This window comes from Epinephelus moara, chromosome 19 (assembly GCF_006386435.1).
Source record: "Epinephelus moara isolate mb chromosome 19, YSFRI_EMoa_1.0, whole genome shotgun sequence".
NCBI classification, from domain to species: Eukaryota; Metazoa; Chordata; class Actinopteri; order Perciformes; family Serranidae; genus Epinephelus; species Epinephelus moara.
The window spans coordinates 19,619,051-19,646,318 of NC_065524.1; the positions used below are offsets into that span (position 1 = coordinate 19,619,051).

General features: G+C 40.0%; 2 protein-coding genes across 4 annotated transcripts in view; one reads left to right on the forward strand and one right to left on the reverse strand.

The window, feature by feature from the left end:
- Positions 1–2,395: 2,395 nt before the first annotated feature.
- mcph1 (microcephalin 1) overlaps positions 2,396–27,268 on the reverse strand; it is a 37,693-nt gene continuing 12,820 nt past the window's right edge. Inside the window, exons 14-15 of one of the 3 annotated variants that reach the window (XM_050071358.1) lie at positions 3,024–3,261; positions 2,396–2,923 (exon numbers count right to left, since the gene is read on the reverse strand). In XM_050071358.1, coding sequence (XP_049927315.1) covers positions 2,910–2,923; positions 3,024–3,261 — 252 coding nt within the window. In that variant the 3' untranslated portion in view covers positions 2,396–2,909. Of the gene's footprint in view, positions 2,928–3,018; positions 3,262–27,268 lie in introns of all 3 variants that reach the window. The other 2 variants (XM_050071356.1, XM_050071357.1) reach the window with 2 other exon arrangements.
- Positions 9,649–25,691, forward strand: angpt2a (angiopoietin 2a). Its single transcript, XM_050071359.1, has 9 exons — positions 9,649–10,515; positions 14,494–14,649; positions 17,734–17,855; positions 17,976–18,214; positions 18,594–18,721; positions 19,093–19,194; positions 19,947–20,113; positions 21,576–21,706; positions 24,068–25,691. Exons 1-9 carry the CDS (start codon positions 10,246–10,248, stop codon positions 24,238–24,240), a joined length of 1,488 nt encoding a protein of 495 aa, XP_049927316.1. The 5' UTR covers positions 9,649–10,245; the 3' UTR covers positions 24,241–25,691.

The following is a 27,268-nucleotide window of genomic DNA, read 5'->3' on the forward strand; positions in this document are numbered from 1 at the left end:
CAGCAGATACGTCTCCAGTTTAAGCTCTTGTTTAATTTCAACGTACATTCACTGGCCACTTTATTAGGTACACCTGTTCAACTGCTTATTAACGCAAATAGCTAATCAGCCAGTCACATGGTAGCAACTCAACGCATTTAGGCATGTAGACATGATCAAGACGACCTGCTGAGGTTCAAACTGAGCATCAGAATGGGGAAGAAAGGTGATTTAAGTGTCTTTGAACGTGGCATGGTTGTTGGTGCCAGACGGGCTGGTCTGAGTAACTGCTGATCTACTGGGATTTTCACACACAACCATCTCTAGGGTTTACAGAGGATGGTCAGAAAAAGAGAAAATATCCAGTGAGCAGCAGTTCTCTGGGTGAAAATGCCTTGTTGATGCCAGAGGAGAATGGCCAGACTGGTTCAAGATGATAGAAAGGCAACAGTAACTCAAATAACCACTAGTTACAACCAAGGTCTGCAGAAGACCATCTCTGAAACAACAGCATGTTGAACCTTGAAGCAGATGGTCTGATGAGTCTTGATTTCTGCTGTGACATTCAGATGGTAGGGTCAGAATTTGGCATAAACAACATGAAAGCATGTATCCATCCTGCCTTGTATCAACGGTTCAGGCCGGTGGTGGTGGTGTAATGGTGTGGGGGATATTTTCTTGGCACACTTTGGGCCCCTTAGTACCAACTGAGCATGGTTTAAACATCACAGCCTACCTGAGTATTGTTGCTGACCGTGTCCATCCATTTATGACCACAGTGTACCCATCTTCTGATGGCTACTTCCAGCAAGATAACGCACCATGTCACAAAGCTCAAATCATCTCAAACTGGTTTCTTGAACATGACGGTCTCAATCCAATAGAGCACCTTTGGGATGTGGTGGAAAAGGAGATTCACATCATGGACGTGCAGCCAACAAATCAGCAGCAACTGTGTGATGCTATCATGTCAATATGGACCAAGATCTCTGAGGAATGTTTCCAGCACCTTGTTGAATCTATGCCACGAAGAATTAAGGCAGTTCTTAAGGCAAAAGGGGTCCAACCTGGTACTAGCACATGATGTCATACTCCTGAGCTCACTTTGCCACTTTTGCATGAACTGATCTTCTAGCCTCTGTTCCAGACTTGGTTTCAACCATTTGATGTTACACTTCTATGTGAGCCAGAGTTAATACAAACCACATTTGTCCACCATCTGCTTAACCTGCAAGACCCATGGTGATACATATACATCCGTATAATGCAGGCTGAGCAAAAAGTTGTACGTTATTCAACTGAGTTTAGTTTCTTTATCCTCTATCAGCCTTCCTCAACAGCCAATATTTCTCTTTTTAACTGCAATACAGCGTGGATATCTTCCTAACTATTTTCCTATTGCAGATGATTTACATCACATGAATTCTAATTTTAGACTATTTTATGAAAAGAATTAAATCAGACAGAAATGATTTAGTAATGTTTGTGGTGAGAGTGGGGACACAGGCGTGATTGAAAGTAAAAGAGGACTTTTGATGCAGAAAATGCACAAATTGATGGATAAAAATTCACCAGTATGCAGGAAATTAAGTGTCTGACACTCAAAATAGATAGATAGATAACAGAGGGTGTTGCTCAGTGTGCTATCAGTCATATTGTCCTCACCTTGGGTATAACACTGATACAATTCTTTGTTTTACTGGGCTTGGCCTCATGAAGTGGCTCCACGAGTTCGGTGCAAAGATAGAGAGGCAAATCACTTTTCTTTACTGTTTTTGCTTTATACTTTATGAACTTAAATACTTTAGAAATATTAACCGCCCCATATGTCAAAACTACAAATTCTCAATTAATATTTCAGTAAATTTAAAGCACAGTATTTGAGTCATCTAGTTACTTTTCATCTCTGCTTCCTAACTGTGAGTGACAAGTGTGAGTGCAAGCTGCATGTTCATTTGTCATCTGTCTCCCAGGGACACAACTGAGTGGACCCTGACAACACTTTTGACAGATTGGTCCATCAAAACACTGCGCTTTGTCCTTTTCATTATCAAGTTGTTATTGTCAAAAGGGCGCTTCATTCTTTATACAATAATGGTGGGGGAAAAATATCAGACAGTTAAATTAATCTTATCACAATTCAATTTCAATAAAGATGGAAAACTGAAAGTTACGTCACAATAAATATTTAAGTCTGGGGGGCTTCTGTGGCGTGTATACTGCTGTCAGTTGTTGAAGTGACCTCGTTTTATTGAACTGCTCTTTATTTGACAGAATATGCGATGATGTTGATGATGTTCTTGATGTTCTTTGTAAGCTGTTGGTTGTTCGAACAACGAGTTAAAAAACCCAACAAACGAGAAAAAGACTGGACAGACCCTGAGAGACGACACGTGTCATTCATGTAATTGTAATAATGTAAGTGTTTTAATATAAATGTCTGACAAAAGAACAACGATAGCATCACAAAACATTTCATCTCCTTTAGAGTGTTAAACTGGCTCAGCAAGTATTTTAAAAATCACAGTCATAAAATCTTAAGGCTTAAATCTCATCTTGTTAAAAACACAGTATTACAAAGTAGTGGTTACATGTTTACGAAGGAAAGAATCATCAAACAATAACAGATCGACAGGCAAGTCAAAGCAGTTTTCCATATTTCACAGTAACGTAGATGATTGTTGAATGGTTGATAGTCCCCTTAAGTAGCAGGTTTCCACGGTAACCAGGGTATCAAAGTCTTTGAAAACTGAATATTTGAGAGGATTTATGTAAAGCCTCTGAACACAAGCAAGATGATAAAGCTGCGCAAGAGGAACACTGCAAGGTAGAAACTGAGGATATGTAATCCAACACCGTCCAACATGAAACAACTACAACTTAATTTCACAGTTTTGACTCCAGGTCGTACTTATCGTATGACAGCCGCTTCAAATGTGTGATACTATCTGAAATAAAATCACAAAAACATAAGAGATACAATTAAAAGTGGCATGATAAAGGGATTAAGAATTTAACACAGAGACGGTCAGAAAATACCTTACCCAGCACCCACTGCTCAGACAGGATCCTGCTTCCCTCTGGTCTCCTGCCGCTGTACTTCCCGATGCAGATACCCGCCTGCCGCACTGTTTTGCACACTGTTCCTCCACAAAGCTGGATCAGCTCCACCAGACTCTGAGTGGGCGGCTGGGAGTGCTGGGATACAAAAATCGCTGGCTGGCCTTGGAACAGATCCTGCTGGTGCTCCCCAGCAGACAGGTGCCTCTGGAGACGACAGATCTGGGAGGAGAAGCTGAGAGTTAATGAAGGTAGAAATTTACTGCTTGCAGAGAGGTACGATCAAGACACAGTGATGCAGAGGCTGATCAAGTTCAGCTTCTCTGGCTAGGCTCACAAGCATATGTGGCTGAATTCTGATTTATTTTTTTTATTTTTTATTTTGCTATTATGTGGCACAGCTCTGATTTTTTTAAAAAGTTGTGTGGACACAGAAATCCACAGAATTTTTTCCCAATAAGATCTGGACCACTTTCATATCTGGCCCTAAATCCAAAATCACTGGCCATGCCACCGCTGTGAGAATTGAATGTGAACAGTCTTGGCAGAAAGATTGGATCTAGGAAAGTAATTGTAATAAAGGATTAGGCCCTGTAATGTGAATGTAGCGTCTGTTCAACAAAAACACCCAAAGAGCAGACAACAGCTCGACGTGCTCACTTAAAATATCACCTGAAAAACTACTTTTTAAACAGACTCATGATAACATTCGCCCAGTCTCAGTTTCCTGAACTGTTGAGGGAATTAAACTGACTTCTTTTTCTTTCTTGGTTGGAGTTAGATAAGAAGACTAATACCACTTCATGCATACATATGTTGTGTACAGAACAGTATGCTAAATACTGCCAGAAGCTCGTAAGCTTACTTTAGCATAAGGACTGGAAGCAGGGGGAATTCATTTGAGTCATGACAACCACAAACATGAAACTGATTCAGTACTAAAACTGGCCTGAAGGTGGCTGCTAGTGTAAAGCAGGAGCTGTGAGAATTTGGCTCTGAGGCACATGAAAAACAGACCTTACAGAGCCACTACTAAAAGACCATATACCATTAAAGACTATTTAAATAGCAGCTTTTGTTAGTGTGAGGGAACATTTTTAAGTCATTGCTGAACATTTACTACACTAGGAATTACAATGACAAACTTCGACCAAACTATTCAGCTCTATTTGAGTTGACTTACAAGTTTGAGGCAGTCTGAGCTCTTCTATTTTTCACATTCAAAAAACTACAATTTCCATCACAACCACATGAACTACGAGAACTCCTCACTCACGTTTGAACACTGAAAGGCATTAAAGAGAGCTACAATGTTATCTTAGATCAGCCTTACACCAAACAACTTTTCAAGCAATATCACTGTCACATATTTCCAATGTCGGAATAAAATCAGGAGAGTTTTGCTACAGCTGTGGCGCACTCCTGTGATCTGGATAGTCTGGTGTAGAGTGGTCATAAAAGTCAGTCCGAGCTGTCTAAAGTCAGTCTTTTCTCCTCATCTTAACATACGATAAAATCAAACATGTTTAATATTATTTAAGTTCTTAGTCTTGGCTCATACAAATACTGATGCTCAATGACATGAACATTGTCAACAACCAATAGTTGCGCTCTCTCCAGCTTAAAACTGGAGGCAGCAAACTGTGATATACAGTAAACACGGAGGGAACGATGGTCATCTCCTACTACAATAGTGCAGCTAATCAATGGAGGCTGGTGGCGAGTTCAGGTGACAAAATCCAAAACGTAAAGTTTGTGCGTAAATACAGTTTATCTTTATAGATTATATTGATGCTGAATTGATAAGAAAGCTGTTGACATATGACACCTCTTATCTTTTGTTTCTATGTGTTTTTGCAGACACGTAAGGAATTGTTAATATGTCGTATTTCTTAAAGGATGTTTAGTGTAATATTTTCCTCCAGGGGCAGGGTGGGAAACAATCTCAAAAGGAATCTAGTTGTAGTCTTTCAAACTCAGTCTTTGCAAAAGCTTCTAGACTGTGACTAAAAACTCACATTATCTTCAGATGTGAGAGGGTGTTAGACTTTAGTCTTCTAAAAGTCTATTCAAAGTCTCCTTGTGTATGGTAGGCATTATGCGCTGAGTTTCATTTCAGCAGCCCACATTGTTCAGAGTATAATCAGCCCTGCTTGAATAAATGAGAGAACGTGAATCTCTTTGAGGTTCTGTTTCCTTTCGGGTCTGATGAGTGATGCTCTGAGCTCTCACTACCGGCCTGCTCTGTATCCAGCAGGGGTCAGTTGTTAAACTGAAGGGGACAATCTGTTCTGTAGCTGAACGCCAGGAAACAAGCTTTAAGGCTTTTAGTCTTTTGTCAATGTTCACACAGGTTTCATTTTACTTCAAGTGATCAGGGATTGGTCAGAGGGGTCAGGGACAGGGTCAGGTTAACATTAACCTACATGGTGCACTTTAAAGAGAATGATTGAAGACTACATGTGAGGTCTGTTATGGGAGAGAAGAGGCTTTATGAACTGAAAGACGAAACAGTCAGACACAAAAAGGCACATTAAGTACATGTATGTCGACGACAAGTGTTCTGCTGCTAAGAATACAACATTAAACCTCTGGAAACTCTTTTATGAGACTGTAAAAATGACTTGATCAATGTGGGGATATATATACAGAAAATGTGTGTTACACTTTGTAAACTCAAGTTTACATGACCACACAGTCCTGGACATGGGTCCTTCATTTAAGGAATCCTTCACCCCCAGAATGATCATTTGTATATCAATTACTAGCCCTGTGTTACACTGAATTTGTAAAGAAACATTTGTTTTTCTCACGTGCCTCCACGGTGACAGAAGAATCCAAAAACGGGGAAAATTCTTGATGCAGTGGAGTGAAAGGGGGCAGCGTTTAGTTTAGTTTATTTATAAGAGGACAGTGTGCAATGACATTTATCATTTACAAGAAATGAAAACATGGTTGCACCAGATTTAGTGAAATGCTTATTTCCATCTGTAGTCCTACACGTAACAAGTAGACGCAATGAACAAAAATAAAATTACACAATGAACATGGCAGGCACAAGCTGCACAATACAATTTATAATAAGAAATATACGATAAATACGTTACATGTGGCAAAGTTAGCAGCACATGTAACCACAAGGGTAACTTATTACATCTATGTACCTGTTAGGGTAACCTCTAATATCTATCTAAGATCAGTGCTGACAAGACTGACTGCTTAAAATCCATCAAGGGGGAAACTGTGATAACTTGTGGTATTTTTTAAAGCGTCTGGAAGTCTGCCCCATTCTTAGATGGCTTTACATGAAGAAGCTAATTGAGAGAAAGCAGAAGTTCATCTTGGAACTGTAATTGTAATTTCAATTTCTTTGTGTTTTCTTTGTATTTTCAACTACTTGAGATGCCTCACCTCCCACTTTCTCACCAAGATACCAGCTCCTTTTGTTTTCAATTGTGATGTCTAGACCTCTTAACCTCCCACCTGGATACAAAACCCTGCAGGATACCCCAGGTGTGAAACACACCTTAAGAGGTGTTCCTCAGGTATGAATGTTTAGGCTTTCCCATGCTCGGGGTCTTTCTTCATTCTGACCACTCGTGTGTTGATTGACCTTTTCTTTGCAAAGAAAATTAAAACCTTGTCGGCTGGCATAAGCAGCAGAGAATTTCCACAACAGAACGCTGCAGTCACCCCTAGAGGCAGACCTTAAGGCTATCAAAGCTTAACATTTTATATTTGTTGAGTAGATCGCAGTGATGATGCTGTCGTGGTTTCTTTATATACAACTTTCAGAGCTTTATTATACAGTGATCTATTTGGATTTAAAGCAGCAGCAACGTCTTATTAGCATGAGACGAAGATGATATACACAGCACAACTATATCAACACATTTAACAGCACAACTGTATCAAAACATCTGTTATCAAACTCTCACATAACTGGTGCAGTAAAATCCAAGTCTCATTTATCCAGTCATATGCTGAGAACTTCGCAAACACATGCATTTTCGCTAAATGTTACTCTTTAAAACTGAACTGCAAGTGAAACTTATTGATGCTCTCTTCATAGCCAGAATCCACTGACAGTACGAAACAGTAATTTTACCTTGCTTAACACTGGAGCTGCTGGTCTATAGCTGATCAGTTAGTTATTAGTGTGTTACTGTGTGACTTCAAATGGTTAGTTAGAATTTACGAAAGTCACTCCATAACACAACCAAACTACAGACTGAGGCAGTGATAGACCAGCAGCTCCCATGTTCAGTGAGGTAAAATTAAATTAGTGTTGTTGTCAATGGAGTCTGGCTCAGTTCCCCCTAATACAGGGCTGTCAGGGAGGCACTGAGCATATGACTGGATAAATCAGACTTGGATTATACTGTGCCAGTTGTGAGAGACTGTAAATGGATGTTTTAATATAGTTTTGCTATGACTTCAATTCACCTAGACTCTTCTCCAATATTTTTGATTCTTTGCTCAACCTGAGGCAGAGTTTTCTTCACAAATTCAGCGTAACACACGGTGAGTGATTGACATACAAATGACCATTTTAAAGTATTCCTTAATGTGTCATTAAACAAATTTTCACGATAAAAAACATTTACTTTCTGTGGTGTGACCAGCAGCAGTTTGCATTTGCATACATTACATTTCAAATCTATACTGCTGCATTAAATACACAGTCTTCATGATCCACATCCCTGTATTAAATATTTGTTTGTAAACTAGCTGCAAGCTAAAGCATGTTTGTTGCATTCTTTCAGTATCACAGTGCTGAATTTTTCAAATCTCCAGAGGACTGCTCATAGAGATGCCAGTGGCAACAGGCTTTCTCTGATCAACACTCCTGAAATAGTTGTAACATGAGTTACATTGTAAAGTGCCAGCAACTATTTCTTCTTCAAATGGGAAATCCCACCTTCTTACTCTGACAACCCAATCAATATCTTCGCAGCAACTAATATAACATTTACTTTTTCTTGTTGTGCACAGTCTGCAGAGACACATACAACTTGTACAGCTTTCTAACAACCAATACAAAGAATAAAATAACAGCCCTGTTTAACAAAATACAGCATGTCCTTGGTAGTTCAGCAGAAGTCACATTGTCTGCTCGCAGCATGACAGCATGTTTAGTGTGATATATAAATTTAATAACGGGTGCTGTTAAAGCTTGAGTGATTCAGCTGGAACACCTGAAAGAGTCAGTGTTTTTGGAATGACGGCAAGTCCTTCCTCTTTGGTAATGTGCCGTAAATATGTTGCATTTCCCTTATACAGTGACTATTACATCAGCCCACTTCCTACAATTCTGTTTCGGTATTTCTATCCAAGTACACAAGGCAAATCTACAGCTTTCCTGTCAAAAAATGAAATATGTGATTGACACTTAAGTGTAGTTAAGCCAAGGTAAAATGACTATTTAGAACAATATAAAGCTCAGTCTGTTATACAGCAGTCTGTTGGAGATGGACCAAGGTCTACGTGTTTTCAGATTTTATTGTTGGGGAGAGTAAAGAGTGTAGCCACTGAATCAACAGGACACTGTCTTTGATGGAGGCACATTCCTGCAGTATATGACAAAACATCCTTCTATGCCATTACCTTTCCTGCACTCTGTTTCCCACTGTGACACGAGACCTCTCAGAAGGAGTTCAGCAAACCTTTCTCATGTTGCAATAATGCTGAAATTTGGAGAAAAGATGCCACATTTTCCATTTGTGTCCTGCAGGTCAGTCATTATAACAGGTTAAGGTTGTACGCAGCTGTATCATTATATGCTTTTCCAGAAATGTAACCCAGGGGTGACTCATTTTCAGTCCCATTTTCTACTTAAGAATTTTTTTTTTCTTTAAGCCACAGAAAACAACTTACTAACACAAGCATTTCAGGCATGTTGTCCACAAATGCTCCAGTCCTTAACAACGTCAGAGCATGCCTGAAAATGACAACGCTGCTTTAACAAATCTGGAACACATCCATGCTTTTTTTGATAATCTATATTAAGTCTGATATTTACGGTATTAACAGTTATGCTTGCACAGATTCACATTTAAGATTAAACGTGAAATAGTTCCTCTGTGTGGGATTGTTTTTGTCGTGCCATTTCAAGCTGGTGTGGACATGAAAATTTGGGACAGTATACAGAAAACACCCACGGCTTGCCCACGTACGCGAAAGCTGATAAAATCTCAAATCTAACAAAGGTACTTACAAAATTGTATTGTCTGATCTGAAAGCAAAAATAATTATACTTATACTGGATTATACTTTAGCTATACTTATGACTCAGAACAAGATCTGCCAAGTACATTTCATCTGAATCTTGCACAAGTATACCCTGAAGCAGAGACAAATAAAAACAGCCATGACTATTTTGTGGTCAGAGGTCATCAAGTGGCACTTTTAGTTTGTACCAATAACAGATGATATGAGACTTTATGGACCCTGAGACCCGAAGCAACATCTGGGAACTCTGGATTGTTTCATGACATTATGAACTTGTGAAATAAACCTCACTGATCTTAAAGAAAAAGTCTGAGCAAAAAGGATGATCAGTAGATTTCAGTGGATATTAATAAAGCATTTTAAAAAGAACAAAGTAGGAAAATAAGTGGAGTGAGTTATTTTTCCTGTGACTCTCCCATTCAAAGACGCAAGTGTGTTTGTCGTAGGCTGGGAAACATTTTTCAATGAATGGGATGGACACTGTTACTATCACAGTGTGTGCTGGAGGAGGACAGCTGCATCCTGAGTAGCTGTTCAAGTAGAAAAGAAAAAAAAAACACGTGGAGGATATAGTGGAACGTGTGTAGTTGTGTGCATCTGCTCGTCTGTGTTGTGAAGTGACTGCGTACTGAAAGGAATCTCCACTTCACTGCTCTTCACAGTGACTGGTCACAGTGACGGGGGAGTGGTTTCGACTCACAGTTAGCTAATCAGAGGGGCCTCGAGCAGCTCAAACAAGTGGCTGGGGGCTTGATGAAAAGCGAGCACATGCAGTCTGGCACCGGTAAACCAAAGGGAATGACACACTACCTCTAATTCCTGATGGCTTTTTCCCCTCCTACCACTGAGAGGTAATAAAAGGAATCTGCAGAGCCTCAAGAGGATTGTTTACACTTGGATGCTGCTGGGGAGAGACTTCCAGTCCAAGGAGTTATACTTTTATTAACTTTATTTTTTTAGCTAAATAGCTCTACTATGAAGATGCTGCATGTGGTCTTATTAGTTTTAAGTTTCTGCCTTGGTCTGGGGACGGGATATAGTGCTGGGGGTAAGAGACAATACCAGATCCAGAACGGGCCGTGCAGCTACACCTTTCTGCTGCCTGAGCAGGAAAACTGCCAAACCCAGAGGAGCAACTACAATAATCCGGTCCAAAAGGATGGGCCTGTGGACAACGACGAGTCGGCTCAGAGGCTGGAACAACTGGAGATCACCATGGAGAACAACACACAGTGGCTGCTTAAGGTAAAGTTATGTCACGCCTATTGTGTCACATCAATGCATGACAATGTGATATCAATGACTGCTGTGACTACGGTAATTTTAGAGAGGTATTTTCATAGGAAAAGAGGATGAAGGCTATTTATAAGAGGACAAAATGTGCTGTAGAGCTACACTTCCTCTACAGGTGCCACTGGAGATACACATACTTCCTTTCCAATTATCTGGAAAGGAAATAAGGTAGCACTTTAAAGAAACTCAAACACCTAGTACGGTGTACAAGGATAACTTGGATAAATGTTGACCAGAATTGCCATTGTAGAATGATCTAATGTGGAGCATCAGAATGAAAAGAAACTTGTTTTTTCTGACTCACAAAAACTCAAGGATAACTGCTGGTTTTGTCATCATGCAATGGGCAGATTATTCAGGCTCATGTTAAACCACAAGCTCTTTGTTAAGTGCCATACTAACATGAGTAAGGCTTGACCAATACCACATAATAAAAGAGTGATAAAACTGCTCTAACAAACATATGACATGACAAAATAATTTTAAAATGAGCAATGGCTTAGATTAGCAAGAACAATTTCATCTAAATGTGTAGTTATGTCAGAGCTGTGACATTAAAACCTCACACAACGCTACCAGCCATATTTTATTTCTGTTTAAAAAGCGTTTCTTTGAGAGTCTACTCTGATATGGCAGTTGTGTAAACGAACATAAAATGTGCGCTGGGTGTCTGTGAGACCCTGTGATTCTGTGCAAAAGGACATAATTGGTTTGATGACTGACAAAGACTCAACACAGGTGTCCACACAAGTGATGCTTGCTTCCCTTTTCAGTTTGCAGAGCCATTACTTGTGCGGGTCAAAGAAGCGAACTGCCTCTTGTCTAGCTGCCTCTCTGCTCCCGCTTCAGAGTGTGATTACTAATCAGAACTATACAAGACGAGCCAGACAAGATGAAAACACCTCAAAGCTTGATCGCACAATTCCCGTCTGGTAGCATAAAGCGAGCTCTGATCTTTTCCACAGAAGAGCTGAGAGGGCACAATAGCTCAAGGGCCAAAATCCAAGCCAAGGTCCAACAACACATCTGACATAGTGACAGATTACGTATTTCTTACAAAGACAGAAGCACTGCTGATAATTAGCTGCACCTCAATCGGCATTCTTGGAGGAGGATTCCAGTACCTTTTTCTTCTGTTGGACTGATTTGCACAGCTCGCATCACAGCTCAAGTGTGAAGTTTATGGGTGTTTTTTTTAACACCAGCATTCTTTACTAAAATTACCTTGACACTTTTTTTCCATAAAGAACAGAACTGATTATAAGAACTGTAAAAAATACACCCAAATCCAAACCAGACTTCGTAAACATTCAGCAGGTGCACTACGCCATTACTAGCTTCACGACCCAGAAATAACGTGAAATAAACAATTTAATTATTTAGCCTAATGAGCTGTGAAGTGTTGAGGAGAGGTGAGGTGTTCGACAACTTCTGTCATCACAGATAATATAAGAAAGACACATTAACTCTTATGCGAGACAGTAAAAATAAATACCGTAGCTGTAAGCCAACTTTCATTCATAACTATATATGGGAGTCTTCAAATAATACAATTCTACTTTTGATTAAAACGTTCGTGTTGTGCTGTGAAAGGTTTTTAACTCCCAATGATCCTCAATAGGAAAAAGCAGGAGGGATAGATTGATGGATGGATGGACGGATGACATACTGTATAAGTTTACTTACACATCAAGTGCCTCACTCATCGGAGCTTTGATCCATCAAACCTTTTTTACAGGAGTGGCTTGATGCATGCAGGAGCTTAAATAGAGTGTGAACAGGTTTCCCACACCTTCCTAAACATCAAATTCAAGGGCCCGACACAGCATAGTTTGAGACATGGATCAGGGTAAATCACTGTTTCAACACTGAGAATTTTTATGATGAGAGGCAGGCTCTACAGAGTTTTAAATCAACAATTAAAAAGTGCATTTAACATCAAAATAATGTATTGCGTACGCTAAGCGACAGAGAATTTTTATTCTTGCACAAAATATGTAACTTCGATCTAATTATGTCTATTTTAAAAATACTTTTAAGGTTTTTATTTATTCAAATTCACAAATTTCCAAGGATTTCAAGGAGCCGTGGGAACCCTGGTAAATAACTTTATAAAACAAGATATTGCCAGAGAAGTCAGACTGTCCCGTAAAAGCTTAAATAACGTCACGCTGCTGTCACATAAACATATTCAGGATGTCTATGTAGTCTTCCTATGATCCACAGCCATGCTTCTCTGCGCTTTATTTCAAATCAGGACACAGTGGAGATTTCCATCAGTTCCAAAAGTTGCTTAATTTCTCAAATTCCTATTAACACTGCACCAGCTGATGACAATGGAGGAAAACAATTTGTTGAGGAACTCAGTCACCTCTTACTGACGCCTCGGAGGTACACTGAGTAAACAACTGATTAGATCATTGACTGTCAATGGGACATCCTGCCAACATTTCAAATGACAGCCTTCCACCTAACACACATCCCCTTTGTGTATCCAACAACATAAACAAATTGGACGTCATGAAAGGAAGACAAACAAAATCAGCGCTAATTGCAGATCGTAGTTGTATTTTTCCATTGTAAAAATGACGGTGAAATTGGCTGTTCGGAGTTGCACCGCTGACTGATGAGTAAATAACAAAGTGATTATGCAAACTTACTGTAGATGACAAAGATATTCAACGGATGCTGCTTTCCGGTTGCACACACATATCACACTGTCATGAAGGATGTAACTCCTCACTCAGCACTTCCATCCTGTTTACCAGTCGTGTGACCTGATTGCCACTCAGGAACACCATGCAGGAAATAACTTAATGATTGGTCTCAGTCTAAATCTGGCAATACTGTAAGGTAGATAAGAACGAATCTCGTAAAGATGAAACATTGACCCTTTCCCACCCTGAGGGTATGCACGCTCATTGTATTATTCCTATGATTAAGAGGTTTGATATTGGCAAGGTTACATCAGAGCTGCAAATGTTTTTATTATTTTGAGTCACGATGAGATAAATAAATTAATAAACTGGCTCAAGATTCTTAGTATTTCATTACTTTGCTACGAAAACCAGCTGGTTTAATCCACACTCTGATATGTGATCTCATGTTTCAATTTCAAGAAGCTTTTAAAATATTTGACAATATATATATTGAAAACAATTGAAAATACACTGTCATGGGAGAGTCTGTTTATCTGTATCCCAATAGCTCTTCTTACATAATGGAACTATGGTGCTTCTTAATAAATCTCTAATATAGCACCATCAATCTATTAAGAGATAGGCTGTTAAATGCATATTCTCATGCACTTACGGCATAAAAGTGGAGAAAGCATGAGGGCAACACAGATATTTCAAATTGATGACACCATCGTTGCTAGGATATTATGTGGAGACCAGTGTACCTTCTGTGATGATGTGAGTAAGACAGAAGGGAAAAGGTTGGTGTGATCAGGGAGAAAAAGAACACAACAATAAAATATACAAAATGTCTACTACATGCTTCCCAGAGATGTTGAAAATAAGAAACTTGAACACATTGTTTTCCCTCAATTCACTTTAAGAAGCAAAGCTACACACAGTATGTCTGTTAAGAGCTAGGTAACTGTTGATATGACAAGTGGTGTTAACTGTACTCCAGTCAGTGTACAATGATCATTCAAAAGACCGAAGTCCCTGGACAGAGTCCCAGAACCAACAGGGTGAATCTGAACAAGAAAAGAGAACAAGTGACAAGAACCAAGGTTGCTCAAGAAACAGAGCTGCTCTGTGCACAACATTACAGAAGAAGATTGTAGTGGGCAGCACCCAGTTTTCAGTCTGTGAACTGCCATAGTAATGTAATACAGGATTGTGCATGCACAACAAAACCACTGCTTACTGATACTGATCAGTGACTCTTAAGCTCAATTCTCTTTCTTCTGTGTTGCAGCTTGAGAACTACATACAGGACAGCATGAAGCAGGACATGGTCCAGATCCAGCAAACTGCTGTACACAACCACACAGCTACGATGATTGAAATCGGAACAAACCTGCTGAGTCAAACTGCAGAGCAAACAAGAAAACTGACCAATGTGGAGGCACAGGTGAGGCTGCACTGCTGCTACCTTTCCTAAAAAGTGAACACATGCCATGCAGCAGAACACTGAGAAAGTCCAAACTGTCATAACAGTTTACATAAAAACATAATAGGCTTTTCAACAGAATAAAAATGTGCTGCAGATTGTTTTTAATAACATGAAAACATTAATAGGTCCAAAATGACTTTTTTCCATTCAAAGCTGCCAGTCTAAGTGCATGCTGCGATACACTGCATTAAATAATGTAAAAAAAAATAAGCAGAGGGAAAAACAGGCACCACTGCGTCAGTTTATTATTGTGGCTACACGTCAATGACCTTATGTGAGCCAACTGTACAGCATTTCCTGTTATTAGCACACTCGTATTCCCACAGAAAGGGTCTATCAGTTTGTCACAATCAGACATCCGTCTGTTCAAAGGCATCAACAGCTCCATTGGAGACACATAGCTAGGATCCATGTAAACAACCTGCTTTTTGCTGAGTTCAGTTCCTCCGAACTGGGAAATTAGAGGCAAGGTCCCCAACCCCAGAGTTCAGTTCAATTCATCTGTCTGTGAAAATAGGTGGATTTTAGATGTTTCCCTTGTTCAGGTACGTCTGCTGTATTGGAGTTTTGTCCTTCTTTCCTGTCATGTTTTTTTCCATTTTGCAAATGGCTGTTTGTTCACTCTGGACATGCAAACTGGGCTTGTGTTGTCCTTGATCCACTATTGGAGGACAGTCCTTAATATCTGAATTACTTGTAAAAATTGCCTGTTGACCAGACAAAGTTTTTTTAGGACTGTTATGTAGCATTTTTATACATGTTGTTTATTGCCCTTTTGCTCCACCTTCCCATATGTTACATGCTTTTTTACTTTCTTTTTCTAAATTGCTGCAAGCAGTGTTGTCATTTGCATACTATATAATTAAGTAAATTGTCAATAGTAGATGAGTGTTTCATTTGAACATCAATGGGACTAAACATGGGACTAGAGCTGGCGATATGGCCTGTAAATAATATTGCAATATTTTTTGGCTATATCACGATACACGATATATATCTCGATATTTAAAAATCTCATTTAAACTACTGTAGACCGGCTATGTACTATACCAATAAATAAACTGCAGTTACAATAAAGTTACAATAAAGTTACATAAAGTAGCGACTGTTAGACAATAAAATCAAATGAAGTATTGTTATAATGAAGTTAAATAAAATTTTGTTACAATTAAATAAATCAAAGCGGAACCACTGGTGCTTTTATTCTGAAGAACCTCGCTCATCTTGGGCCAGAAGTGATGAGGTTTTCGCTGTGTGATGCTTCCGGTGAAAATTCAGCTGTTGTTAAAGGGATAGTGCACCCAAAAATGAAAATTCAGCCATTATCTACTCAGCCATATGCCGACGGAGGCTCAGGTGAAGTTTTAGAGTCCTCACATCCCTTGCGGAGATCGGCGGGGGGAGCGGCCAGCACACCTAATGGCATACGGCGCCCCAGACTAACGTCCAAGAACACAAAATTGAATCCACAAAGTATCTTCATACTGCTCATCCGTAGTGATCCAAGTGTGCTGCAGCTGCGACATAAAAAGTTGTTTCGAATAACGTCATATGAACTCTGTTTTTAGCCTCACTGTAGCCTGTAGCTCTGACTGCTTCTCTGTGCTCCGCGCTCACGTGTGCGCGCTCAGGTTGATCGGTGATGCATGGTCTCTGAAGAGCAGCAGTCTCGTCAGTACTTGTGTCCAGATTCTCAAGTGCAGGCAGTCTCGTCAGTACTTGTGTCCAGATTCTCAAGTGCAGGCATCGCCAATTCCCAGTCTGAGCAGCAAAGACTTTCCTCATCCGTTGGCATTGCTTTGCATTTGAAACAACTACACCACCAGGTTTCCAGTGCTCGACTGCAGCTATTCTGCGGCTGGCTGAGGCTCATGAGCTGTGGCGGCTGCTTCATCCAGTAGCCTGAGTTCCGTCCGTATACTCGGGCTCAAACAAATACGGCTCAACAAAGAATAAGAAATGCTGTTCCTCCTCAATTTCAAAGTCTGCAGACATGTTGGGCTGTCCTTTGCTAAAAGACTGTAGTGCAAATTATCTTTTAGCTACTGTGGTTACTGTTGTCTCCCCTGCGGTGCACGTGTCACGTGATATAAACACAGGTGAGCAAAGCTCATGCTTTCGCTGGTCTCGCACAAGCGCGCACACGTGAGCGCGGCGCACAGAGAAGCAGTCAGAGCTACAGGCTACAGTGAGGCTAAAAACAACTTTTTATGTCGGGGCTTCAGGACACTTGGATCACTACGGATGAGCATGTTGGAGATATTTTGTGGTTTCAATTTTGTGTTCTTGGACGTTAGTCTGGGGTGCCGTCAGCCATTAGGTGTGCTAGCCGATCCCCCCGCCGATCTCCGCAAGTGTTGTGAGGACTCTAAAACTTCACCTGAGCCTCCGTCGGCATATGGGTGAGTAGATAATGGCTGAATTTTCATTTTTGGGTGCACTATCCCTTTAAGCCCTTTCAGCGGCACCATTAAACGTGAGGATTCATTTACATTACATTTACTCTCCAGTTCATTTACTAATGATATTTGCAAGTCACAATGGTGCACCATAGTCACTACATGCAACTAAATAGTCGCGGTATGGATGCCTGCAGATAGAGAAACACACGCTTCACCTGCTCACACTATCACCCGGGAGAGTGGTATGGATGGGCGGGGCATGTGCGTGCCGATTTTTTTTTGCGAGTCTTTTTTTGTGTGTCTGCGAGGAGGAGATAGCCATGTGAGGGAAGGAGATAATCAAAACCGCAAAGCAAGTCTCATGCTGGTGGTTTAAAAAAATGTGACAATAATCCATGTCATACCTCCCACGTGGAACAAGCAGCGATACATCGAGTATGCTGTGTTTTGAGGGAAAATAAATGGCATTACTTGAGGATCTTGAGTCCTTCTTGAGGCTGATGTGAAGTACAAAGACTTTAGATCATAGTGAGTCAGTGTGGATCATTTAAAAATCTACTAATGGATAAACACACTGTTTAATAAGGTATCTTGTGGACTCAGTCGACTAAAGTGCTTCAAATTATTCTTTTGTTCTTAGGTAATTCATCATACAACTCGACTTGAGCGTCAACTTCTCGAAAATTCCTTGTCAACCATCAAGTTGGAAAAACAACTAATTGTCCAAACGAATGACATCAGCAAGCTGAATGACAAAAACAGGTGAGGACATCAAATCACGACATAAAATTACAGCTAATACTAAGTTTCAGTGTCACTGACAATTTGTGCTGATGTGCAAAGCAAAGCTCGCTACTGAACCTGTCGCCTGCTTCTCCTTAGCTTTCTGGAGAAAAAGGTGGTGGAGATAGAGGAGCAGAGGCAGCTGGAGCTGAAGCTGATTCGAGATGAGAAAGAGCAGCTTCAGGCTCTGATACTGAGGCAGACGGCCATCATAGGCGAGTTGGAGCAGCAGCTGCTCAAAGTGTCCTCCAACAACACCGTACTACAGCGTCAGCAGCAGGAGCTACTGGACACTGTGAACAACCTCATTCACACCATCTCTGCTGGCTCAGCTCGAGGTGAGTCTTAACTTTTATATTCAGTATATTATATAAATTATTATTAGCATTTTACAACAAAACACATCCATATTTGGGAGCTGCCAGCACCATCTGCTCTCGCCCCTGAAAATCAATTTAACGCCTGCACAAATTAATTCAATCAAATGGCCCTGAAACAAATACAACCAAGTTTAATCACTGAGGCCACTGTATTTGGTTGTGCTGCACAAAAAAGGCCACCCACCTCTAATTGCAACATGCCTCACTGTCTAAGCAGTAACACTGAAGCAATGAATGTGACCTTTTTTTTCCCTCAGAAGATGTGAACTTATCAAAGGAGGACGCTTAAATGTCATACAGTTGTGTGTCAAATTAACAAAGCTAATTTCCTCTGCAGGGAGTAAAACTTCCATGATGCAGGACACCCCTACCTCATTCACTGACTGTGCTGCTGTCTACAAGTCAGGAAACACTCAGAGTGGAGTCTACACGCTCACCTTACCCAACACTACAATAGAAGTGAAGGTAAAGTAAGCCTGTTTCACAGAGTCAGACCAGGCGTGCACTGACCCACCCACACTTACACAACCTTGTGAATAAAACCTCTGGAAGTGCTCGGTAAACAGTATTGTGTTAGAGGGCGGGGTAGGTAAATTAAAATGTTCTCAGACTTCCATTAATGATGTGCATGCTTGAGCTGAAACTCTGATCTCCTTAGAAACTTTTCAGTGAATAAGCCTTGGACTTCTGTATCAATTGCCTGCGACTTAACATTTATTCAGACCAAACTCAAATACGACTGCATTGTCTAATTATAAATGAGCATTAATTCTTCACAGAGCATTAATTTTGAATTAATAATTGCAGTAGCTCCTTTATCCTTGTGTTGTTTGAAGGCTTTCTGTGACATGGAGACAGAAGGAGGTGGGTGGACAGTACTACAAAAACGGTTTGACGGCCATGTTGACTTTCACCGTACGTGGCAGGAGTACAAAAAGGTAAAAGCTATCCAGAAGAAATTCTTCCCTTAAAAAAATACAGCCTAGGCTACGGGTTTCATTCCAAATGCACACTACAGTGAGCAGATTTTGTTTTGGCCATCCACTGAGAGTGCTTCAAAGGCCCGGTGATTCTGTTCTGTTACGGGTGTCCACTACATGCAATCCAAAGACGAAGGGATATACTATAAAGACAGAGATCCTGAGTGATCGCCATCTGCTATTCATGAAAATAATCTGAATATGAAATCACTATAATTTTGCCACCTGCAAGCACCAGCTTCAATTCAATTTCTGTGAGTGCATCTGAAACTGTGCTTAAAATCTACAATCGAAAGATGATTCCCAAAAATAGACCAGGATTGCCAACGCCAAGTAGGAGACAAACGGGCCAACACTGTACCAAAAAGAATCTGAAGTCCCTACAGAGCAATCACAACAGAGGAAAGCATTCATGCCGTTTCCTTTATTCCTACCACAATGCAAGCTCAGTTAAATCTGGCATACTTTCTTCTCAATATCTCATTGTGAATATGAATATTGGTGATTGTTTTGTGTAAGTGCTGATGGTATTTTAAGTATTCTGATGAAATATTTTAGCTCCAGAGAAAAATAACTTACAGTGTAACAGCAGAGAAATGTACACAGTGTCCTCTGTCTGTTTGTTGTTATGTTAATGATAAAAATAACCCACAAGCATCCCCTGCAGGGGTTCATCAGGGTTTAATTACATTTCTGTCGTGTCTTTTCAGGGGTTTGGGGAACCTTCAGGTGAATTCTGGTTAGGAAATGAATTTGTCTCCAAGCTGACGACTCTGCAGTCCTACAAGCTGAGGATCCAGCTGAGCGACTGGGAAGGAAACTCTGGATTCTCACAATATGATCAGTTTTCTCTCGACGGCGAAGCACAAAATTACAGGTACTGACAAAATCAAAGGAACATGTGTGTCGGACGCTCAGTGGCAATTACCGAACATTTCCTTTGATTTCTGCGTAAAGCCAGAATTTCACAGCTCATGTAGCTCAAGTTATTAAGGACAAAGAAAGCAAATAATGTGTCTCTCTGTACGACGGTGCTTTTGAAGTCTGCAATCCTGAAAACATCCCAAAAACTGTTGCCAATTTTTTAATCAAGGAGCGCAGCCTCAAAACACAGAGCCTTGCAATTATTATGAGATTTACAGCTATGTTGGTGGCATCACAAAGAGAAACTAGTGCTTGAAACAAGATGCATTCTTGTGTAAATAAATAGCATCTCTGAATCACCAACTTTAGACCAACTAACATGTAGTGTAATGAATATCTATTTCATATGTGAACATCTTCCCAAAGCTAAAAGCGTAACGGCTTTAATTATCATACATTCTCATAGCCTGGACCCATATTTCTGAATCACCACCCACATCTGGGTTTTTTAAGCAAATGAATGAGATAATGAAGTGAGACGATTCAGTCTGATTATCAGGCTAATTCTCTACAGTTGAGACCACTTTAATGGACACACTGACGGTGTTTGTGGGGATTTTCCACTGAATTCATTCTGGTTGTTAATTCCCAACACTAATGTACAAGTAAGATTAATTCCACAGTCTTGATTGATACTTTATTCTGGCAGCGTGTCCCTGGACTGTGTCGCACATATATTTATCTTCTGAAACTCACTTAAAAAAGATCTAGCTCATGGTCATAAATGCTGACCTCCTATTTTAACTTAAAAGCAAAACACATTATAGAAATTCCTCTGCATGGTGGTTCTCTGCTGTATAAGACTATTTACTTCCTGATACAGACATACTGGCATCAGCCCAAAGAAAATGTAATAAAACTGGCCGGCGTTTGAAAAATAGGAAATACATAAAGTGTCTTGGTTTTCAAACATTCAGTCTGCACCTCTTGGCAAAAACACACCCTTCAGGAGTATTTTCTTTTCCGAACCTAAGCTGATTTCAGGAGCGGAATGGATACTTCCTTTGAATTTGACAAACAGACCTTGAAATGCTCCGATTCAACACAGTTCTTTTCAGGTCTTAAGTCTACTTGACTATGACCAATTTGGTCTCCAGTTAGTTGGCTCAGTAATTCCAAATAACTCCTACAAAGACACTGCACAAATAGCACAACACGAATCCTTTGGCACAAAAATAAAAGTAGCATTACAGCGTATGAAATCACCAAGCTGCTTGTGAAAATCTCAAAGAGCAGAAATAAGTGAACAAATCTGTGATGACAACAGCACACATTTTATGCCAAACCCCAGTTTAGATCCAGTGCTGGTGAAGCTATGGCCAAAGAGCTGTATAAGCGAGATGGTTGCCTTTTGAGGAACAGCAATCACAGACTTCCTCCTCCTCTTCCTTCATTTTTCCTTTTCCATTCTACAGGATACACCTTAAGGGCTTCAGTGGAACAGCAGGCAAAATAAGCAGCATCGGGCAGCCAGGAAGTGATTTCAGTACAAAGGACGCAGACAACGACAAATGTGTTTGCAAATGTTCACAACTGACAACAGGGGGTAAGAAACATATTTTTGTAAATAGGTTGTGTTTTTAAAAAATAGAACAATCATGTCGATTTGTGATGTGGAACAAATTCCCACCCACCCAAATCTTGGAACTTCCCCTAAAAATCTTCAAGGGCATTTTAAGGGCTCCCGTATTTTTGTGGCCTGGTCAAAGAGCACAATTAGCTAAGAGTTAATCACTGATCAACTCATCGGGGAATTCAGCCCCTACAATGGCTGACATTAATAGCCTGGGAACAGAGCTTTTCCCTCTCTCCTCTTGTAGCTTAAAGGTCCTCCTCCATTCCCTTGAAAGTGACTCGGCTGCCAGAAGTTTGTCTCCCTCTGTACTGGGGTCTGCCAAGTGAGCAGGAAAGCATGAAAACTCTAACCCTCTCCCTTTTTTCCCATGAGGGGTCTCTCACTGGGGACTCCATATTGCACATTATGCACAATCGTGACTGAGTGGCACAGACCCAGTAACAAGAGTACAGCAAGATCTGCAATTACAATTACAAAGCCGCCTGTATTGAGTGAACAGAAATTTGAATGAGAGTAGTATATCTGCATAAAACCGTAACAAGCAGCCACTCTGGGATGCTGCAATCACAACAATTAACACGTTCAGCCAGTCACTGTGAACTCTGCCTGACCCAGCAATTTTGTCCAATCACCTCAACTTTACCGCAAATTGTACCATTTAAAACAGGTAAAATCTTCTTTCATTATAGAGCTGTGTGCAGCGTATTGATTCACTCTTGCCCTGCACGTTCTTGCTGATTATCATGAGAGTTCTGCAGCAGGAGTGTGAACTCCACGCCTGAGACAGTCACACATATGGTGACGGGGCTAACTGTTAGCATCAGACAGCTAACATTATTTAACAGTTATTAACAAGTTAAATGACAGAGTTGGGCTGTTTCAGTATTGGTGCGAGATTGTTGTTGTTGTCAGATGTTAGCCGCTGCTGCTGTGTTAGCTCATGTTAACCGGCAGAGGGACCAGGAGGAGAGCAGCTCACAGAGACAGTGCTTAAGTGCTGCGTCAGCGGCAGCGACAGCGACAGCTTATCATTGGCAATCAGCTGTTGTGGGAAAAACTGAATGCTCATAATCCTAGGTGCTGAATAGAAGACAACATTGCAACTATTTTTTGCAATTTTTACTTGCCCCTGCAATTTCATTGCAAAAAAAGTGCAAAAAAGCAAAAACATCTCAACATGCATCACACGCAATTTTTTTTCCAAAAAGCTGCCATTAAATCAGGCAAATCAGGCCGCAACAATCTCAACAAGAATCCGCAAAATCCTGGAGGGATTGAATAAGTATGTAGAAACATATTGGGAGCCCCATTCCTTATATTTTTTCAACTGAAAGAGTACGTTTTCAAATTTTGTTAAATGCTGTTCACATATATTCATTCTGTGCCTATGGACCATGTGTGACAACCCAGTTATTACTGCCAAAAAAGAAAAAGAAAAACACTAAATCCTGAGTCTTAAACATATAAACCAAGTTATCAGTCAGTGTCCCAGCACATACTGATGAAAACCTAGTGTCACTGGGACCTAAAAACAAAAAGGGATGTGTGTCACAACAATCTCTTTGCATAAGAGCAGTAGTAATTTTACTGTCACACCCAAATTAGATGCTGCCGAATGTGAAAAGCCTGCCTCAACACCATGACACGTACAGAAGAGTGCACTTCCACTTTTTAACAAGTAGCTACACGCTACTTTATGATGCCATGACATGACATGGACTGAAGCTATGGTGCGACACAGCTGTGCATTAATGGTTCCTATTACACAGAAACTATACAACAACTACAGCTGCTACCAAGCTTTTGCAGAGCAATAAATTAAAACATGTAATTTCATGTTCATTTGATTGTGGAAATTTTAACCTTCTGTATTTGTTCAATGTGCAGCAGAAGTTACAGCTTGTTTACCTCAGAGGTTTAGGTTTTGCAGGAGTGTAGGCAGTCTCCAGATGGCACAGTTTACAAAGACTGCATGCACTGTATATACAATTTAATTTATTCTAGCTTGAGTTCTAGTGTGCTATGATACTTGAACTGTCATTCACAGCTATCTTAATAAAAAAACAAACAGATTTGTAACAAATAATTGGATTGAAAGTCACAACAAGATAAACAAAAATTTGGTTTAATTCTGAAAAGGACTTAATTATTTGTAATATTTGACTATTATTCTGTAAAGTAGCTGTGAAGAATTAAAGAGACAGTTTAAGCACACCAAACAAACCGTTTTTAAAACAGGTTACCAAAACGACAGCCAACACTGTCCCTGTTTTGCATGTGATCCTCTTTGAAAACATACCCTCTAAACCTAAGTTTGCTCTGATGTTCTAGGTTGGTGGTTTGACGCCTGCGGTCCATCCAATCTGAATGGGATGTATTACCAACAAGGCCAAAACTCAAACCGCTTCAACGGGATCAAATGGTACTACTGGAAAGGCTCGGGCTACTCACTGAAGTCTACTACAATGATGATCAGACCGGCAGACTTCTCAGGTTCCCTCTGAACTGTCACGCTCAGACTGAACAAAGTGGGAGGCAAATTCTGCTCGACAAACCGCAACAAACAACAAAACCAAAAATAAAAATTGTCAAGGGAGCCAAAGCACTTCATGAACATATTTTCACACACATTGAAAGAGAATTTTTGTGCATGTTTTTTTGTGTTTAGTAATTTGAATCAAATGGGTTGTTGCAAGAAATTGTGAAATACGTACAGTCAAAGTGACGCTAACAAATATCTACACTGAAAATACTGATGACTGTGGGGTGTATAGATAACTATAGGTATAGTAAATACATTCAGCTAGCTAACCAGACAGAAGAGGCCAGAGTATTAAGAACTAATTTTATTTCTTTAAAGATTTTTATGTAGTTCACCAATTTAACTATGTTGTGAACAATAGTTGCCTATGTCATTGTAAAGAAAGAGACTATGGTACAACCTGCAGATAAACAACTGGCTCTAAGTGATTTGTTTTTTCTGTTGAACGCCTAAAATGTAAATGCAGATGTAAAAACGCCACAGAAAATATTTCTCTTTAGATTACATTGTTTTTCTCCTGAGAATGTACATACATTTGTTATTTAATTTATATGTAGATTTTAAATTTGATATTTAACATTATTGTATATGATGAAGATTTGTTACAGATCCTGAGTCCTAGCTAGTTAACGGTTTTATTGCACATTAACTAAGAGGAGTTCTTTTAATGTAATTCTGCAGTGCCTTCCCACATGCTCACACATGATGAAGATCTTTTTGCAGTCTTTTGGGAATGTATTCTTTTATTTATGCATTATTTCCTTTGAAGTTTCAACAAGCAAAATCTAAGAGTTGTATAAGTGAGGTCGCTGAATTTCTTTCCAGTGCAAACTGGCTTTAGATTTTCTGTTTGACTGTAATGCTCTACCAGCTGTGATATACCTAAAGTTAAATATTAAACACAACCACTATGCAGAGAGCTTCAGACACAAGCCTTAACTCTACGGTCTTTCTCCACAATAGTCCTGTTTTACACTACAACAGCAAACAGCCTGGTAAATGCACAAATGCCAGATCACCCCAACTTTTTCAGCAATGTTTTATCATTTCAAGTACAAAATAAAAATTCTAAATGCTCCAAAGTTGCATTTTTCATTGTTGATTTTAAGGTCAAGAACATTTCAAATTCAGATTAGAAGAGTGGTGTGATCATAGCTAACAGTGTGAAATATGGATCAAACAGCACACTTATGGATCATTTAAGTGTGCTTTCAGACCTAGAGTTGTCTTGCTTTGGTCCGAATCAGGGACTACTTTTGTTACAAAGTTGTATGATTGCCTTGAGTTGGTTCGTATTCTCATGGCAGCATTTACAAGCGGACCAGATCAAATACGTTGCACGAGAACGCTGCTCTTGATTGGTCAGAATTTCCATGCAAGAAAAATCCAGGGAGTAAACAAAACATTGAAGAAGAGTACACTTGCACGATACATGTGACACTTTCTAATGTCACAATGGAATGACAACTACACAGGTTGATTTTAGCGCTGGTCATTGTGTACTATATTACAGTCATTGTTCATTTTAGTCAAAACATAGTTTGAAAACGAGGCACGGCTCCAACTAGTAAACAATGTTTTGATGCATCCTCCCGAATTGTAACATGCTCATGCTTATTTAACCCAAACAATCTCGTAATGCGACTGCAGTTGGGTTCATTTGTAACCGGACCGAGACCACGTCTTCAAGAGGTCTCGGTCCGATTGCTTTGGCGCACTCCCCAGTGTGCTTCCTGTGTTCACAAACGCCCAAAGAAACTGCACTTAGGGGGCAAACAAACTTGAGTTCGATTATACCAAACCAAACAGGGCAGGTGTGAATTTAGGAGGTTTTTAACAGGAGCCGAATTATCTGCAAAGGTCTCCTCCTTTCTAAAACAAGCAGACTAGGTGATTTAAATGGTAAAAAACAATGAATTAAACACTTTTATGTTAAAAATCAGTGTTTCTCCAACAGTGTTTGGCTCATCACAGACGGGCTGCTAACAAAAACATGAATGGCTCTATCTAGAGCCAGTATTTGGTGTGTCTGTTTTGGGCTACTCTAGAAACATGGCCATGCAAAATGGCCGACTCCATGGATGAGGACCCGCTCCCTATGTAGATATAAACAGCTCGTTCTAAGGTAACAAAACCACAAAGATTCTTTTTTTCCAGTGATTATACACTTAAGAAAAAAACTTGTTATATAATTTTCCATTTCTGTCAGTATATCCCCCCTAAATCCTACACACTGGACCTTTAATGACTAAATCTAAAATCAGTTTCTATCATAAATACTGACAACAGCTGAAGGCAACATCACGCTCCACAGGGCACAGGAACTGAGTAAAAGAGGGAAGCATGTGGTTTGCCAGACACTGGATGCGTCCGTAAGAGTAAAGGAATGACAAACGGCCGTAGGGACATAAAAAAATAATTTGTCTGTCACAACAAAAGCCATCATGCAATTCTAAGAGGAAATGTGTTGACATTTGTCTGCATCAAGACCCCACGTCTTCCCTCGCAGTGGCAAGAGCGGACAGTGATTCATGAATGACGAGTTCAGGAAGAGGCAATGCTCACAGTTCACACAGGATGCCTCAGGAAAAACAAGCGGACTGAAAATGGATGACTGGCAATAAAAATTAGCAGGTTTCCGTCCAGCTTCCTCAGCTTTGGTTTTACGAGTCTTTATTAGTATTGAGTGTCAAAAAGGGGCATTGCAAAGATGATTTATATATAGAAAATGATTTATATACAAAAAAAGGATAAAACTGAAGAAATTTAAACCAAGTTTTTTTTTATCTAAGATATATAGATTAGTGTGATTCTCTAACTTAAGCTTGGCCCTTGTCCAGGACAGCTAACAGTGCAAAACTAGAATTGCCACCTCGTGGTTGTACCACCGCCAACTAGTCATGCTGCAGTTTACATCCATGTCTGTCCAGATTCATAAAGTACTTGTAGTGAAGACTTTGAAAGAATTTAATATTAGGTTTTATAAATGG

What these genes read in the sequence shown, in the direction of transcription:
- angpt2a (XM_050071359.1), top strand. Translation starts at nt 10,246, where the DNA reads ATGAAGATGCTGCATGTGGTCTTATTAGTTTTAAGTTTCTGCCTTGGT. An exon ending in ACACTACAATAGAAGTGAAG is followed by an intron (nt 18,722 to 19,092) that starts GTAAAGTAAGCC and finishes TGTTGTTTGAAG; the next exon opens with GCTTTCTGTGACATGGAGAC. An exon ending in GGCGAAGCACAAAATTACAG is followed by an intron (nt 20,114 to 21,575) that starts GTACTGACAAAA and finishes TCCATTCTACAG; the next exon opens with GATACACCTTAAGGGCTTCA.